The 15,233-nt window shown below is 40.5% G+C and overlaps 1 protein-coding gene across 1 annotated transcript in view; it reads right to left on the reverse strand.

Moving 5' to 3' along the window:
* LOC124137117 (E3 ubiquitin-protein ligase rnf213-alpha-like) overlaps positions 1 to 15,233 on the reverse strand; it is a 389,816-nt gene that overhangs the window by 96,223 nt on the left and 278,360 nt on the right. Inside the window, exons 58-61 of the mRNA XM_048383821.1 lie at positions 15,070 to 15,206; positions 14,542 to 14,734; positions 13,997 to 14,420; positions 6,024 to 6,168 (exon numbers count right to left, since the gene is read on the reverse strand). Coding sequence (XP_048239778.1) covers positions 6,024 to 6,168; positions 13,997 to 14,420; positions 14,542 to 14,734; positions 15,070 to 15,206 — 899 coding nt within the window. The remainder of the gene's footprint in view (positions 1 to 6,023; positions 6,169 to 13,996; positions 14,421 to 14,541; positions 14,735 to 15,069; positions 15,207 to 15,233) is intronic.

The following is a 15,233-nucleotide window of genomic DNA, read 5'->3' on the forward strand; positions in this document are numbered from 1 at the left end:
CATTATAATACAACAGAATTTAAGTTAAAGACCCCATCCCGAAACAATTGTTTAAAAAATACTTATTACAAATATTCTATTGGAAAGAATCAATGTGATACAGACAACCACTGAGTGGAGGGGATTCTGAATACACTTCATTGCAGAGCCTTGTCAATATTATTGGAATAATGATATTTAAATTTTAAATTGCCAATATAATTTTGCTTAACTATAAAAGAGTCCTATAAAAGCCTTAAAAGGAGATAGCTGCTAGGGCTGCTTTATGTCCACAACAAAAAATAGATTAAATGTGAATTTAATACTCACAAAAGGCTCCTACTCTGAACAAAATAACTAAGATTTGATAAGTATCTCTCAGATAAGCTAGTTTCTGAGAAAACCAGTCCCTATTGCAGACATTATTCACCAAGTAAAGTAAAGTGGATCAAGGGGCATAACCTGTAAAACAAAGGACCAATAATCTAACTCAGTGGTGACAAGTATCTCTAAAATAAGCATGCAAACTATCATTTGAATAACTTCAGTAGTTTCTGAGAAAACTTGTCTTCATTGCACACAGTTTGCACTAAGTTGAAAAGAATGGAGCAAGGTCCATAATTCTCTAAAAAAATAAATGATTGGACCAATCTTCGAACTCAGTCTAGTCAAGTATCTCTTAGATAAGCATGCAAACTTTCAAACTTTATCTGCTGCAAGGAAATTAACCAAGTAAGTGAAGATCGGATGAGTCGTAGATGGGCAAAACTGATGATGGGAGCTGTGACCCTGTGAATAGCAAATGAGTGATTGAAATTCCGAATGGGAGAACCAAAAATTCGTAACGTCTCCCGTTGATGGCAATGCAGTGATTCTTGACAATGGATGAATGTTGACATGGCAATACGCATCTTGTAAGTCGAGGCTGATAAGCCAATATCCTGTCCTGAGAGTTGAGTGCAACTTCCGAACTGAGGCCAAGGTACCAAAAATGATGAGGGTCTTGAGATTGATGACCATCCTCAGACCAGCCAGATGGAATTGGCGTCTGATAGGCCATGACTTAAGAGCGGGATGAAGTTGGAAGTGTATCTTGTACCTGCGAGTGAGGACATTGAGAATCCTGTGGTTGGACGTGATCAGGTTCCAATTGTCGGCTTAGAATGACAACGTCCTCCCTCTGGACCCAGAATCAGTAAAGCCACTATCTCACATACACGATTTAAGAAATTGCGAACACGATTTAAGACAAGTTGAAAAGTCGTGTTGATTTGTGCTCGACCTTGTGGTTTATGCTAATTTCTTAACCAAACACAACCCTCATACGACCAAAAACAACCCTCATACGACCTTCATACGACTGACCGCGACACTCATACGACTGTCATAAGATATTCATACAATACAACGCGATTTAACCTCATTTAACACAACCCCAATACGACTGTCATACGACCAAACACGACTGTCATACGACTTAACACGAATCAACACGACCGTCATACGATTAAACCCGAATCATTACGATGTCCATACAACTACAAAAATAAACACGATCTCCATACGACTGAGCAAGACCTTCATACGACATATTTTTGTTTATTTTGGTCACGTGGGTCATGTTGTAAGCTGCATTGCAACAGCATTTCTGTTCTAGTCTTCACAATGTTCAACAACGAACAAGACCCGCAAGAAGCAGCTTTGGAGGAGGAGGAAGTACTTCTGGTAGCTAAGGCTTTGATTGTGAGGGGTAGGAGGCAGTGTAGGCGTCGCAGAGTGAGGAACAGGAAGAGATTCTGGGTTCGACCATGGTTGTTCAGGAGACCTCTGTATGGGCATGGCTGTAGAATGAGCTTTCACTTTCAGGGGGTTTCCCACGTTCTCACTCAGTCACGTGATGGGCTCTTCTGGTTGTATGACAAACGTATGGATTTCGTGTTCAGGCGTATGAGAGTCGTATGAAAGGCGCATGAAAGTCGTGTTGAATCGTGTTAAAACGTATGAAGGTCGTATGAGTTTCTTTCCACGCTCTCCAACACGACTGAACGCGACTGAACACGATCTTCATACGATTGAACACAACTGTCATACAACCTTCATAGGACTGAACAAGACGTTTCAGCTCAGCTTAAATCGTGTTATAAATTTTTGCATTGCATAAGACCGCTTGCAACCGACCACGACTTAACACAAATGAACACGAATGAGTGTGCGACCTTCATACGATCTAACACGATTTAAGGAAAAACGTTAAATCGTGTTCATTCGTGTTCAGATTCGTGAATGTGAGATAGGGGCTTAAGACGTTGAAAGGGGGAAGTCAAAGATCATAATATGCATATAAAACCAGGTCGATAGGGTTTGAAGCATCTTGAGAAGTGGGCATAAAGTCACAATCAGCATATCACCATGGGCATCCTTGTCGACTTGACTTGACTTGACTTGATCTGTCAGGCTGACAGTTAGCTTGAAAGGTATCATATTCTGAAGGAACAAACTTCTTCTGAGCTGGTGAGGGTTATCACGTGGCCGTTTGGATGGAAAGTGGAACCATGAGCTTTTTATCGTAGATACTTGAAAACGCTCAGCTGTATCCTGGCACACCTCGTCGATGACTTTTCCCAGCTTGTCATAAATAATCCTGGGAACAGTAATGGGCTGAGTCATGATGAACTTGTTTGTTTGATCAGAGATTGCAAAAGATTGGAGGAGCTGTTGGCACTGGACCCATAGTAACTGTGCCAAAATCCAAACATGTGTCGACAACAAATCCTCTTGTATGTAGACGATAGTGTGTAGAAGACTGTGAATAAGGCCCACTTCATAGGTAAGATTAGGTCTGAGTTGTAGCCCCTGATGGTCCTTCATAGGATTTCTTCAAAGGAAGAATGATGTGTCTGATTCCGGCGACAAACAAGTTTAGCTCTGATGTCCATGGAGTATTTTGTGGCCGTGTTGAGGTCTTTAATCCAAGACGCAGGATAAGTGATTTTGGTGTTTGGCGTCCGGACCATCATCCAGGACCTAATTATTAAGAGAAGGACTGTCGTGGGTCTAGTACAATTTCCGCTTGATGTTAGGCAAGGGAAGGCAATTGTCAAACTTTAATTTCTGTAAGTGTTCTGATTCATGCTTAATCAGCGGACTGGCATAACTGGGCTTGGCAACCCACATACTCCAGCATCTGGGGAGCTTCCGTCTGTTCCATGTCTGGCTGTAAGATTGGCATCAAGTGATAAAGTTCCTTGAGGAGCTCAAAAAAAGGGTGGCCAGGGATGAAATCCCTAGGTGGTGAGTCCTCCACTTGAGAATAAACATTCTCCTGGATGTCAGATTCTGTAGACGTGAGAGAGTGAGAGACCCCAAGGAGCCCCATAGATTGATGCATAGTGGCTAAGTCGTAAGAGTGTCCTTGATTCCGTGAGAATAGGTGTATGTTTAATGTCATCATGTTAAATGGGACCTGGAAGGGTAAGATTGGTTATTGGTAAAACCATTAGGGTTGTCCATGGTGATAGCCCCATCCTTGCTAGGTGCTGAGGTTGGCACTATACATGAGCATAAAGTCTGTGGCAAGGGTTCAATAGGAGTCGAGGAGTCTGTGCGGGAAATGTAAGAATGACGGGGAAGTCCAGTAACAGTAGACAGTTGAGAACTCAATTAGTCCAATTTATGATTAGACAATAGGCGTCCATGCAAGCACTGGATGGTGTATGGGAAGATATATGATTAGATGACAGGCATCCATGCAAGCACTGGATGGTGTATGGGAAAATATATGATTAGATGACAGGCGTCCATGCAAACACTGGATGGTGTATGGGAAGATTTATGATTAGACGACAGGCGTCCATATATGATTAGATGACAGGCGTCCATGCAAGCACTGGATGGTGTATGGGAAGATATATGATTAGATGACAGGCTTCCATGCAAGCACTGGATGCTGTATGGGAAGATTTATGTTTAAATGACAGGGTTCTGTGGAGTGCGAGAGCTGTACAGTTGTTAAGATGATCCTGTGCACTTCGATTTCCCTTTAGATAAAAGGTACTGGTGCCTGTTGGTCCAGAGGACCATGTGGTTAAATGAGATAGTTGAGACTCTCAGGGGATATAGCTTGAGAGCCCATCTGGTGTGCTGTTGGCTTCTCTTGAGAGCCTTATGGAGGCAGGTGAAGAGGATGGGCACAGTTCGACAGGATACATACCCACATGTGGCCTCTTTACCTAGGACTTCTTCTGAGACAACGACGTCTGCGACTGCTTGAGTAGTTCTACATTTCAGATGAAAGAGCTGACAGACAGGAATTAAATGAGGACTACATGGCTGACTTCTTCTTCAGCATAGATGGTCTAGGAGAGATGTGAGGGCAGTCGTGAAGGAGGAAAAATTTCTAGCCACTATTTGACAGCTTCCTTCCATTTAGCCTTTGGAAAATGTGACTCTTCAGTACACTTTTTACCCTGCATTTCCAAAATGAAGAGTCAAGGTCGCCAGTCACTATTAACCTGCCACCCTTCTTGCAATTGGAGGGTGAAGCCGAGGATGCCATGGGAGACATGCACTCACACACTCGACCAGTAATACTCACGTGAATACCAGAATGATTAAATTAATTATGGACGACTTCTAAGAGTAATATTACACAGTAATATAAGTAATAGTAAGTGTGATATACAGCCATGCTAGAGACTAATCCTATATGAAATGTGTCCTCTAGCACACACAGGAAAGAGGTGAGTTTTTTTCCCACCTAGCACACAGGACAGCTGTCAGTGATTTTAGGGGAACAACTTATCATGTGTAGTTGACAGTGAAGAGGACATCTGTTAAAAATCTGAAATTCTACTAAGAGTGGGATTGCATGCCAAAATACAGGATTTATGGCAATGATGTAATAGAGGTAGAGGATTCATAAGAAATATAAATGTTTATACCAAGTACTAGAACAAACACAAGTGTTGACGACAAAGGCCAATACAAGAATGTTTACATCTGTAAAATTGAACACCAAAACACATCCGATAGTTGGCAAATGTCTCACACCGTATGGTCACACACATGCATTAAGTGTCATTCCTGATTTTGACACTTTCAAGGAAGGTCGATTAGTCTCTATGGACCATTATTTCTGTCAATCTTAATGATTCTACTTATCATACAGTTGTGATTTACTTGACTTTATTCATTGTTTGTGTATAAACTAGCGATGTGGCATCTGCAATGTGCGGAGCGTCTACAGGCTATAGCACTGGCATGCTGGAAACTGGCAGAAGTGACCGTGCAGGGGCCAATACATTCAATGTTTCACAGTCTGTGATTATCAATTAGGAGACTATGGAACAGGTACCAACAACCCAAAAAGGTTGATGAACGACCCTGTTGAGGGCATCCCAGGTCAATGACAAGAGTACAGGATCGATTTATCTGAAACCGGGCTTGGCGAAATCGAGCTCAAACGGCGAACCGTTTTGCTACAAACCTTCATCTGGCCACTGAAGTACAAGCTACAAATTATGTTTATAAATCATCTACATGAAGCTCATTTCCATGGCCACTTCTTGTGCCACTCCTTACAAATCATTGTATAGCCAACAGATGTGAATGGTATACACAATGTCAAAACTGAGGTAAACGTCATTGTTTTCAAATGAGTCCTAATTCACTTTGTACTTCCTTGATAAGCATGGTTTTGTCTGGCTACATGGACAACAGACTGCTAGTATATGACAACCATATAAATACATATTTGATAATACAGTGTCCGACTGTGCCCTGGTACTGTTGATCAGTGCTTCAGTGAGTGAGTGAGTGAGTTTGGTTTTACGCCGCGTTTAGCAATAATCCAGCAATATCACAGCGGGGGACACCAGAAATGGGCTCCACACATTGTACCCATGTCACGATTCGAACCCGGGTCTTCGGTGTGACGAGCGAATACTTTAACCAGTAGGCTACCCGACCGCCCCTGATCAGTGCTTTAACATTTGGACATTTGTTTAATGTGGATGTATAAAGGATGGAATTTATTATATGAGTACCTGAATGTTCCAGATTTCTGCACTTTCTCAGATTTTGCTGCCTCTGTATATAGCCAGTTCTTTGGAGATCCATGACTCATTGACTCCTTTTCTTGTAGCAGTCTGATAACTAGTTTTGACACACCATGCACGAACAACACTGCATCTGGAAGAAAAAACATTCATAAAATCAATGTGAGTTCATATTGTCAGTATTTTTCATAGATCAAGCCATTGGTGGCCTCTTTCTCGAGTCACACATGCCAACAAAGACATACACTAAACAAAAGTGTCTGGCAGCACTGATTGTCAAATATTTTCTGCAGAAATAATGCTTGAGAACTCAAAACATACTTATATCAAACAAAAGTTATCTTTGTGAATAATTCTAAGAAAACTACTTCAATTACATCAGTGCCAGAAATCCTTTATTTTGGCTGTCACACAAAATTTTCAACAGAAATCTATACCACTATCCACTACATGTATCTATAATCAGTTTTGAAACAGAAACAGCATCTTCCTTCCTAAACCTCTGCACATGAACAGGCAGGAGATCTTCATTATTTCTCAATATCAGGTATCCTAGATGCAGAATACTGGGCAGGTGGGTGTTTTTACTCCTGATGTAATAGAGGTTTCATTTTTAATAATTCTAAGAATACTACTTCTATTACATCACTCCCATCAATCCTGTATTTTGGCTGCAATCACACTATAACTAAATTTTCAATTTTGTAACTAAAGTCCTCTTCACTGTCAACTATACATCACCAGTTGTACCCAGACAACATCAAGCAGCGTTCACCTCTCCTTTGTATCCATGGACATATCATATCAATATGATTCGGTCTTGACTGCCATGAGGTGATCGTGATGGTCAGTGAATCTTGACTAGGTAGGGTAGAGTTTAACACTAGCCCACTTGCCCAAGGCTAGTCCAATTTCCAAAAAATTGTTTGGGGAACATTCATTATCTGGGTAAGTAAGATTTGAGTCCAGTTCTGACCCTGCTATGCATAGACTGGTAGCTTCTATCTTGATGACAGGCTGGAGTTGCCTTCCTGGATGTTCCATCAGGTGGCCTGATCTTCTTGACGATGCTTCAGTTGCTCTCAGTAGACACATTTTTTATTTCTGGGTTTACAGATTTTAAACAAATTGGAAGGTAGGGAATTTAAAAAAGAAAAAGAAATATATCCTCTCAGATTTCTTTTATTTCACAAAAGTTAGATAGGTATAATAAAAAATAATTCTGGATTAACAAAAGACAAAAACACTTGTGAATGTCAAGCCACAACAAAAGTCTTTTGTTTACTTTGAAGGCAAACACGTTCACTCACTTGAAGTAAAGATTGGCAGTAATGAAAAATAGGAGTGATTTGTATTTGTATTTCTTTCAACATTTGGATTTTGAAGGAGCGAAACATCCTTAAACAAAGAAGAAGAAAAAAAAACATCGCCTAGATAAGAAGAAAAAAAACAGAAAGGGCTTCCATAGCCGACTTTTGATTCTGAAGAGCTGCATAAGCAGCAAAAGATTGGGCCAGAGCGGGTTGGGCAGGCATCTTAGGAGTCGTAGGCTAAGGAGATAGCTCAGTGGTAGAAGCGGTAGGAATCACTTGGAAGTATCCAATGAACGATGTGACCACTCTATCCAATGGTTGGTTTGAATGGAATCCTTCTCTGATGGTATTTTTTTCTTCCTGACGGTCTCTCAAGATGTAACGTCTCCATACACAATGTGTATGCTTAAACCCCTAACATTATTTCCCTGGTCAATGAATCAGTGAATCAATCTCATCCCCTGGAGAGTATACAACCAAAGCCTTCTGAAAAGTAACTTTACCATCTCATCCTTCTGGGTACCAATTCACTGCCCCATTGTTTTAAGCACCAATATCCATTGTGTGCTTAGTTGCAGTGAAGAGATCCCTAGGGGAAGAGGTTTCATCTTCAAAGAGAGTCGGAGGTCTTGTTAAGAACTTGATGTGATCCACCTAGCCACAGGAGCATATGGAGAACATGGGATGATGGACCCAAGTAATCTAGCATCTGCACAAATTCTCTTCAGTTTTGGGTTGCAATGCTGGCATGATGGTGCTGTAATGGCTACAACAATTCTGCAAAGGAATAAATAAGTTCATAATCCTGTTGAGGAGAATATATCCAGGTGCGTATATTAGTCTTACAAAAGATCCGACTCAAAGGGTCAAAGGTAATACCAGAAGGCAATATGACGAGTGGTGTTGGTAAGTACCATGGATCCATGCAGACCCTGTGATGCAGTCTGAGGAATGATATTAGCACATAAAGGTTGTCCATTCATGCTGTTGTTAATAGTAACCAGACAGGTAGGTTGGTTATTAATAAACCTGCAATGGTTGCCGACGTTGAGAGCTGAATCCCGACCGTTGGCCGTGACGGATGCCGTATTCTTCCGTGTGTTGTAGTCTGTAGATATATAACCTTTCGAAATCTGTGTGGAAATCGTTGTTCGTGTAGTCCACACGGGAACCTCTTAACGGTAGATAGCTGGTTGCCACTGAAATCCACACAGAAACCATGCAATGGTCTAGAAGACCCTGTGATTGCAGATTGCAGGTAGTCAAGGGTCCATGGGTCTAATTGTTCCGGAGCCTGCTGGACGCCTGGCACTGTGCAGAGCATGAAGTGTGATTTCTGGTACTGGTACTAACCTGTTGGCTGGCTGTCACTGTTTTTTCATGTGTCCTGCCCTGCACCGTACAGTCGTGGTGATAGCTAAAGATGATGGATTATGATCATGTGCAGTCTAGGCCAGGGAATTCTTTTGATCATGGTCAAGTGTGGTCGTATGATCGCGGTCATAGCTGATGATGACAGGTTAGGTTCATCTGGATACATTGCCCCATGCGGCCTCTTGGCCGAGGGATTCTTCTGAGCCTGTCCAGCATTTCTACACTTTTGCTGCTCCACTTCTGGTGACAGCGATGACAATGGGAATTAAACAGGGATTCCAACGTCAGCTCCGGGGCACTGGCTAACAAGTTAATGGTGGAGCATTGAAATCATTCCATTGTGTCCTGATGCATTTCCTCCAGGACCTTGTTGAGAGTGTCATTTAACAGGTGAGGTAAGTAAACTGAGTAGATATCTACATTTGGGTAGTGAGTAATTCCTGCTGTCATATGTGCATGAGACCCATATAATGGGTACAGATGGCAACAGGTGCATACCCTGGTATCCCAGTTCAAGAATCCTACAGTGGTAGGATAACATGGATAACCCCTGCCCCAATGTCCAATGCATGTCGGTTTGTAGAGTTTAATTGGCATACTCATGTCAGAAGACTTGTCAAGTTTGTAGAAATCCTCATCCAAGATTGATGGATCAGGCAAAGGGCAATCAAGAGTGTGGAACATTCGGCATTTCAATGGAGAAGTGGTAGCTTCTCATCAATCCAATCGTTAGCCTAGTTGATAAGCAGTGGCCTGTAACTCAATGATTGGATTATTAAGTGCTTCTTAACAGTGATGACAGTCCCATGGCATCCCTCATACCCTAACATCTGTGGTATAACCACCTCCTACACAGCTTGCTTGAGGTCCAGCATGAGATGATAGTTCCCCAATTAGCTCTGAATTGTCCTGGTACATGGTCAAATCAGGTCCACAACAGAGAACAACCAAAACTGCCAATGTCCCTCTGCTCTAGATCAGAGACTGGGTTAGTAAGATAGTCCTCAGAACCATGCATCTTTTGGGTCACAGGTGACATGTGAACATCTGAACACTTAGGCTTCCAGCTCTGGAATACAATCTGAGAATTAATTGTCGATGATTGTCATACATTGCACATGCTTCTTTGTACTCTGTGTGGCCATGCTGTTTGCTGTAATCACCAAAGTCCCGTGGAAGTGGTCGGAGATGACTCCATGCACTGTCGTCCATGATCAAACTACTTTCTTACACACCTGTGGGTGAGAAACCCATTTGAGATAAATGGTATCAAACATATGTGTGAGATCGAATTTCAGGCCCGTGATTGGTTACTCCATGGTGATGACCTGCGGTCAGATGATGACGGACTACTTTTCTGATTGTAAGTCATTGATAAGTTGCTCGTGCCTCAGTCGAATGTTCACCTACGCCTGTGTTGAACCACAGGACCGTGTAATAATTGATAATCATAATAAACAAACTCATCCTCGTCTGCGAGTTTGTTTGTTATTATTATCAGTTACATTATCTGCTGTTATGTCCATGTTATCATTTTTTAGAGTGTAATGCACCCCCTGGATGCCACAGCGACACATATGTCCCTCCTCTTCAACCCTCACTTTGAAGTCGAATAAAATTCAAAATACATCGCGCAAACTAATACACTTCGCAGTTTTGAATTCACCCTTCTGTTTATCATTTACTGTCATTTTAGGCAAAGCAAAATTACTGAAAGTGACTTTACAGAAAATTACGTACATTGTAAATCTAGCCAAATCACAATTCACGGCGTTATTTAGATATCTACTTTGTGTTTAGAAATCTAAATATTGGATATTTACTCGAATAATTAAAGTAGAAAAATAGCATATTAGTAACCACGGGTATGATAATTCTGTAGAATTGCTAATAACCCTGCCTAGAATCGTTAAGAATGTTTTGGAAAATACGCATACACGAACGCCGAAGTGTACGTTCGGCCATATTGGATTGTGTTTACAAAATGCCGGTTATGAGACGCCTATTTGATCAGGTATATTTCAAACTCAGATGCTATACATGCATCCCTGAATTCCTTATATATTTTAGAAACAAATGACAAATTTGTCACCAATGCAAATCCAGATGAAATCATGTGAAATAAATTAGGTGTGGAAACGAACACTGTGCTCGGGAAAACTGTACTTGCTGAAATGTAAACAAAGCAAAATATTCAGATTTTACACTGTGTTGCATGTTTAGAGGTACTTTCATCTAATTGTTGCATGCATTACCTCGATCACGCATTTGAGAATATTCATGGGAAGAGTATCGTTGCACTAATAATGGAATTCCAAATATAAACATTACAATGATGTTGTAAATTCAATAGAAACCATACTAAATCACACACAACGACGACGGTAGTTATCTGCATTTCTGACTAATTCCCTTTGTTACATTGGAAAAAATGGTAAACAAATAACAGTACACAGATTGTCAGAATGTTTCTGATTACCTACGTGACACATTTGTGTACGATCCCTCAATCAACGAAAATCCTCCTCTGGAAATCCTGCATACTGTTGTCAGTGTACACGCCATTTTGCAAAAGTCGGTCACCGGTAGTGATATCATACGGAAGTAAACATTGTTTTACATATTTGGTAATTTCTTTGAGGTGTTAACTTTTAATTCGGCATTCTTTGTTTTTGTCTTGTTTGCATTATCATCGTCGCCTTGATAATCCACAGACATGGCGGAAACCTTTTTGTGTAGGGTCACATTACTTATGAGTAGTAAGCAGTACATGGAACGACGTCACTTATGACAATGGTGTTATGTATTAATGCGCCACTGCGATCATGAGAATATACAAAATGCATCGATCCGATGCTAAAAAGGTGCGATTTCAGGGTGTGTAAGAAACAGATTACTGTACTCGTGCCCGTCAGATACCATTGATCTTACAACTCGTTGTAAGATCAATGGTATCTGATAGACACTCTTGTAGTAATCTCTATAGCCCACATGGTTGTCCCATCCGACTTTGCCTTGCTGATCTGACAGTACCAGAAATCACACTTCATGAGCTACAGTGATCCCTCGCTACAACGCTACTTTCAGGGTCCAAATAATTGATGAGCATTATAGATGATCAGTGGTTTAACCAAGGTCGAGTCGTAGGTGGTAGATGACCAACAAAACAGTATACATGCTCTGCCTACCAAGCACGATTGCACAAGTTTAAAAAAAGATTATAATAGAAGTTATTTATGATTCATAGTGTAAAAAAAGATTTATAGAGTATAATATGCGCTTTCAAAAAAACAAAACACATCGTATCCCTTCAGGTGAATCAGCAGGTAGATCTATGACAAACTAAGTATGAAATTTGATATAAAACATCACTAGACATGATGATTTACAATTTAAAATGTGTTTCCTGCTCTCAAAGGCATTGTTTTATATTCAGAGATTAAGATTACCGTGTGTATTTTCTTGTAAACTAAGCCGGAAATAGCAATGAGCTGTGCACACGTTTCCTCCCAATCTACCAGTGATTCAGTTAAAACGCACCTAGTAATACCACTTTAAAGAAATTTGATGCAATGGTCGGAAGAAATGGTATCTGAAATTATTATTTTATCGGGAATAACATATTCCAATATCGTGTTATTTTAGTTGCAGCTTCCACCATATATACTTAAAATTATAAGAACCACAAGCATAGCACTTTGGTACAGATTGTATGCAGGATATTTTTTGACGTATGGAACGATTTTGACCAGTCACCGTAGGGACTTCCCGCGCAACATTCTAAAACTGCCTCAAATATTACTTTTAGCGGGTCATGGTACGGCATTTATAATATGTGTATCCATTCTCTTGCAACTAAAGTTCATTTCAAGGCGACAATAGCGGTAATCTGACCGTGGTTGCTGTTAATAACGGTGAGTTGTGTGATCTACCGATCACTTCGCATACGATTTTGCCGAAATTATTGTAAACATTATTATAATTATTGAATGAAATTTTGAATATAATTAAAAAAAATATATTACAAACATTAGTCCAGATAAACAATGAACATTTTTTTATATTACCAGATATTATAATAATAGGATTAAATTGCATACTTCAGGTCGCATTTGTTGACTGGTACGTGATCCGGTGTTACGAGATCGCGGTGATCAGCTGATGATGTTTTCTGTGATGGGGGAAAACATCATGTCATTTGAAAACTTGAGTTTATTGAAAATGTTAGTAAATTTTGTGAGCCATGCTTTACCGCATGCTATAACCGAGTTAGCGCTATATTGAAGGGCGCAATAACGAAGGAACGATGTATCAGATGTTTGACTGGCGTTGTCAACTCAAACCAGCAGTCATGTAGACTCCCATCCAAATCATCCAGCAATGATGCTTGCTCCATGTTGGGATGATCGAAATTCAGTCCAGAACATGACCAGGCACTTGTCCAGCATGGCCTGCATGCTCTCCTGCTGTTGCTTCAGTAACTCCTTCAACAACCTGAGTGAGTGGCATCTCTCTTGGGTGGGGTTGTTCTCCTGCATCCTGGACGGATGGTTCTCACTGACTGAATTTACCATAGTCAGAGACGCCACTGTTCTCCTAGCTGCTTGCCTCCTTATTGAATTTTTCCAGCTTGTTGCATAGCTTGTTCAGGAAGGCAGCAAGTTGATGTACAAAACATGGGGGATTAATTCTTGGGATTAGCATCTTATAGGTAATGGCAATTAAGTGATTCTAGACATGTCATGGCTACAGGGTAATTTGCATTTGGTTTTAAAATTCATTCAGATGGTTGTCCTAAATTGGACACTATGAAAGTATCTCAACAGGTTATGGATAGTTGACAGAAATGAAGGATTTCTGCAACTCATGTAATATCAAACAATAGTTATCTTTGTGTGTAATTCTGAGATTACTACCTCTATAATATCATAGCCATAAATCCACATTGTCAAGCTAGAAATACTGTTGTTTATGCAATGTAATCTTAACGCCCACCAATCATCTTGTTAGTGGAACATGCTGTATGTCAGCACTATATATGAAAAACACAGTGGATTCAGGTAAAGTACTGATGATGTTGAAAGAGAAATATAAGAGAAACTTTAACGATGCACTTAATATATGAAAATGTCTTAACATGTTCAGCTCTTAAAAAGAAATCTCTAAATTTAATTTTGTTAATCATTGACATATTGTTAACAGAGGCGTTAAAACTACATTCACTGCTATCCTGTTAAAAAAAACCTAGCTTTTTTAGGTCAACAAACCACTGACCTTCATCATCCTTATAGTTAAGGAGCTTGAGGAGTATCTCTATCCTCTTGGTGGAGCGTTTGGTGTCCCGTTCTTCATCCCTGATGAGAGCAGCAGCAGACTGGATGCATGAAATAAGAAGTTGTTGGAGGTGGGGAGCAATTGTGTGTTCATCAATGTCATCTTTAGATCTCAACATTGGTCCTTTCTCGACAGTCATGAAGTTCTCTCCACTTCTTTCCTTGGGTCTGCCTGTTGTATTTTCCCCCTTGTCATTGGGAGTAGCCACAGCAATACTGTTTCCTGTCATTCTCTGCGAAGGAAAGTCTTTTCGATCTCCTTTAAAAATGTCAGAAGGACATCTTTCAAGGAGTTGATCGATTGTGGGCAGAAGTTTGTTTTGAGGAGTGAGTTCATCCAAATGCAATGAATGCCATTTTCCTGCCTAAAACAAGAAAAAACAGATAGATGAATAATGAATTAAGGTAACAGTATTATTTCTACCAGACTACATCAGAAAACTCTTGTTCAAATTAGAATCAGTCAAATTTTTTATTCAAATGTACCTGAAAGCCAGAGAAGCATCCTCCAGCAATATTAGGCAGTTGTATGATGAAGACTACAGCAAACTGCCTGGCATTATGCAGCTCATCCAGAACACAGTACTGGGCACTCCTGATGAGAGACTGGTTCCTGTCTCCAGATCCACACTGAACTAGCAGCAGTTTCTGACCCTCCTCGCACCGCTGCACAAAGTTTCTATTAAGAAAGAATAATTATCATGCCATAAGAAATGAGCAAACAATGGATAAGACTACTATTTTATCCGTATTGAATAATATTACCTAAAACAATAGTGATAACAAAATAAAGTGTGTACTGTTTTTATCTTTCACATCACTGCAGCAGTGACTCATAAATATAGGTCTCAACCAGACAACCATATATGTTTCCATGTGTGAGGTTGGAACAATGCTATCTTCCAGGATGTGACCCAGTCACAGAGTTATATCTCTGCAACCATTGTTGCAATCTGGTACCCTACTCTCAGTCAACAGTTATGACAGCCAAGGGGCACTGGATGTATGAATTACTTGATCTGCTGTGCAAACTGCTGCTCTGTGTCAAAGGACTGCAGTGTGAGCAGGATGATGTTGTTGGGAGGCAGACTCAGATGTCTGCTCAAGTCCTCCTTCTCCTGGTCTGTCAGCAGCTTGGAGTGAGTTGTCACCTGAACAAAAGCAGATGTGTTTGTAAC

Source organism: Haliotis rufescens, unplaced genomic scaffold (assembly GCF_023055435.1).
Source record: "Haliotis rufescens isolate VD_foot unplaced genomic scaffold, xgHalRufe1.0.p SCAF_5, whole genome shotgun sequence".
Lineage (NCBI taxonomy): Eukaryota > Metazoa > Mollusca > Gastropoda > Lepetellida > Haliotidae > Haliotis > Haliotis rufescens.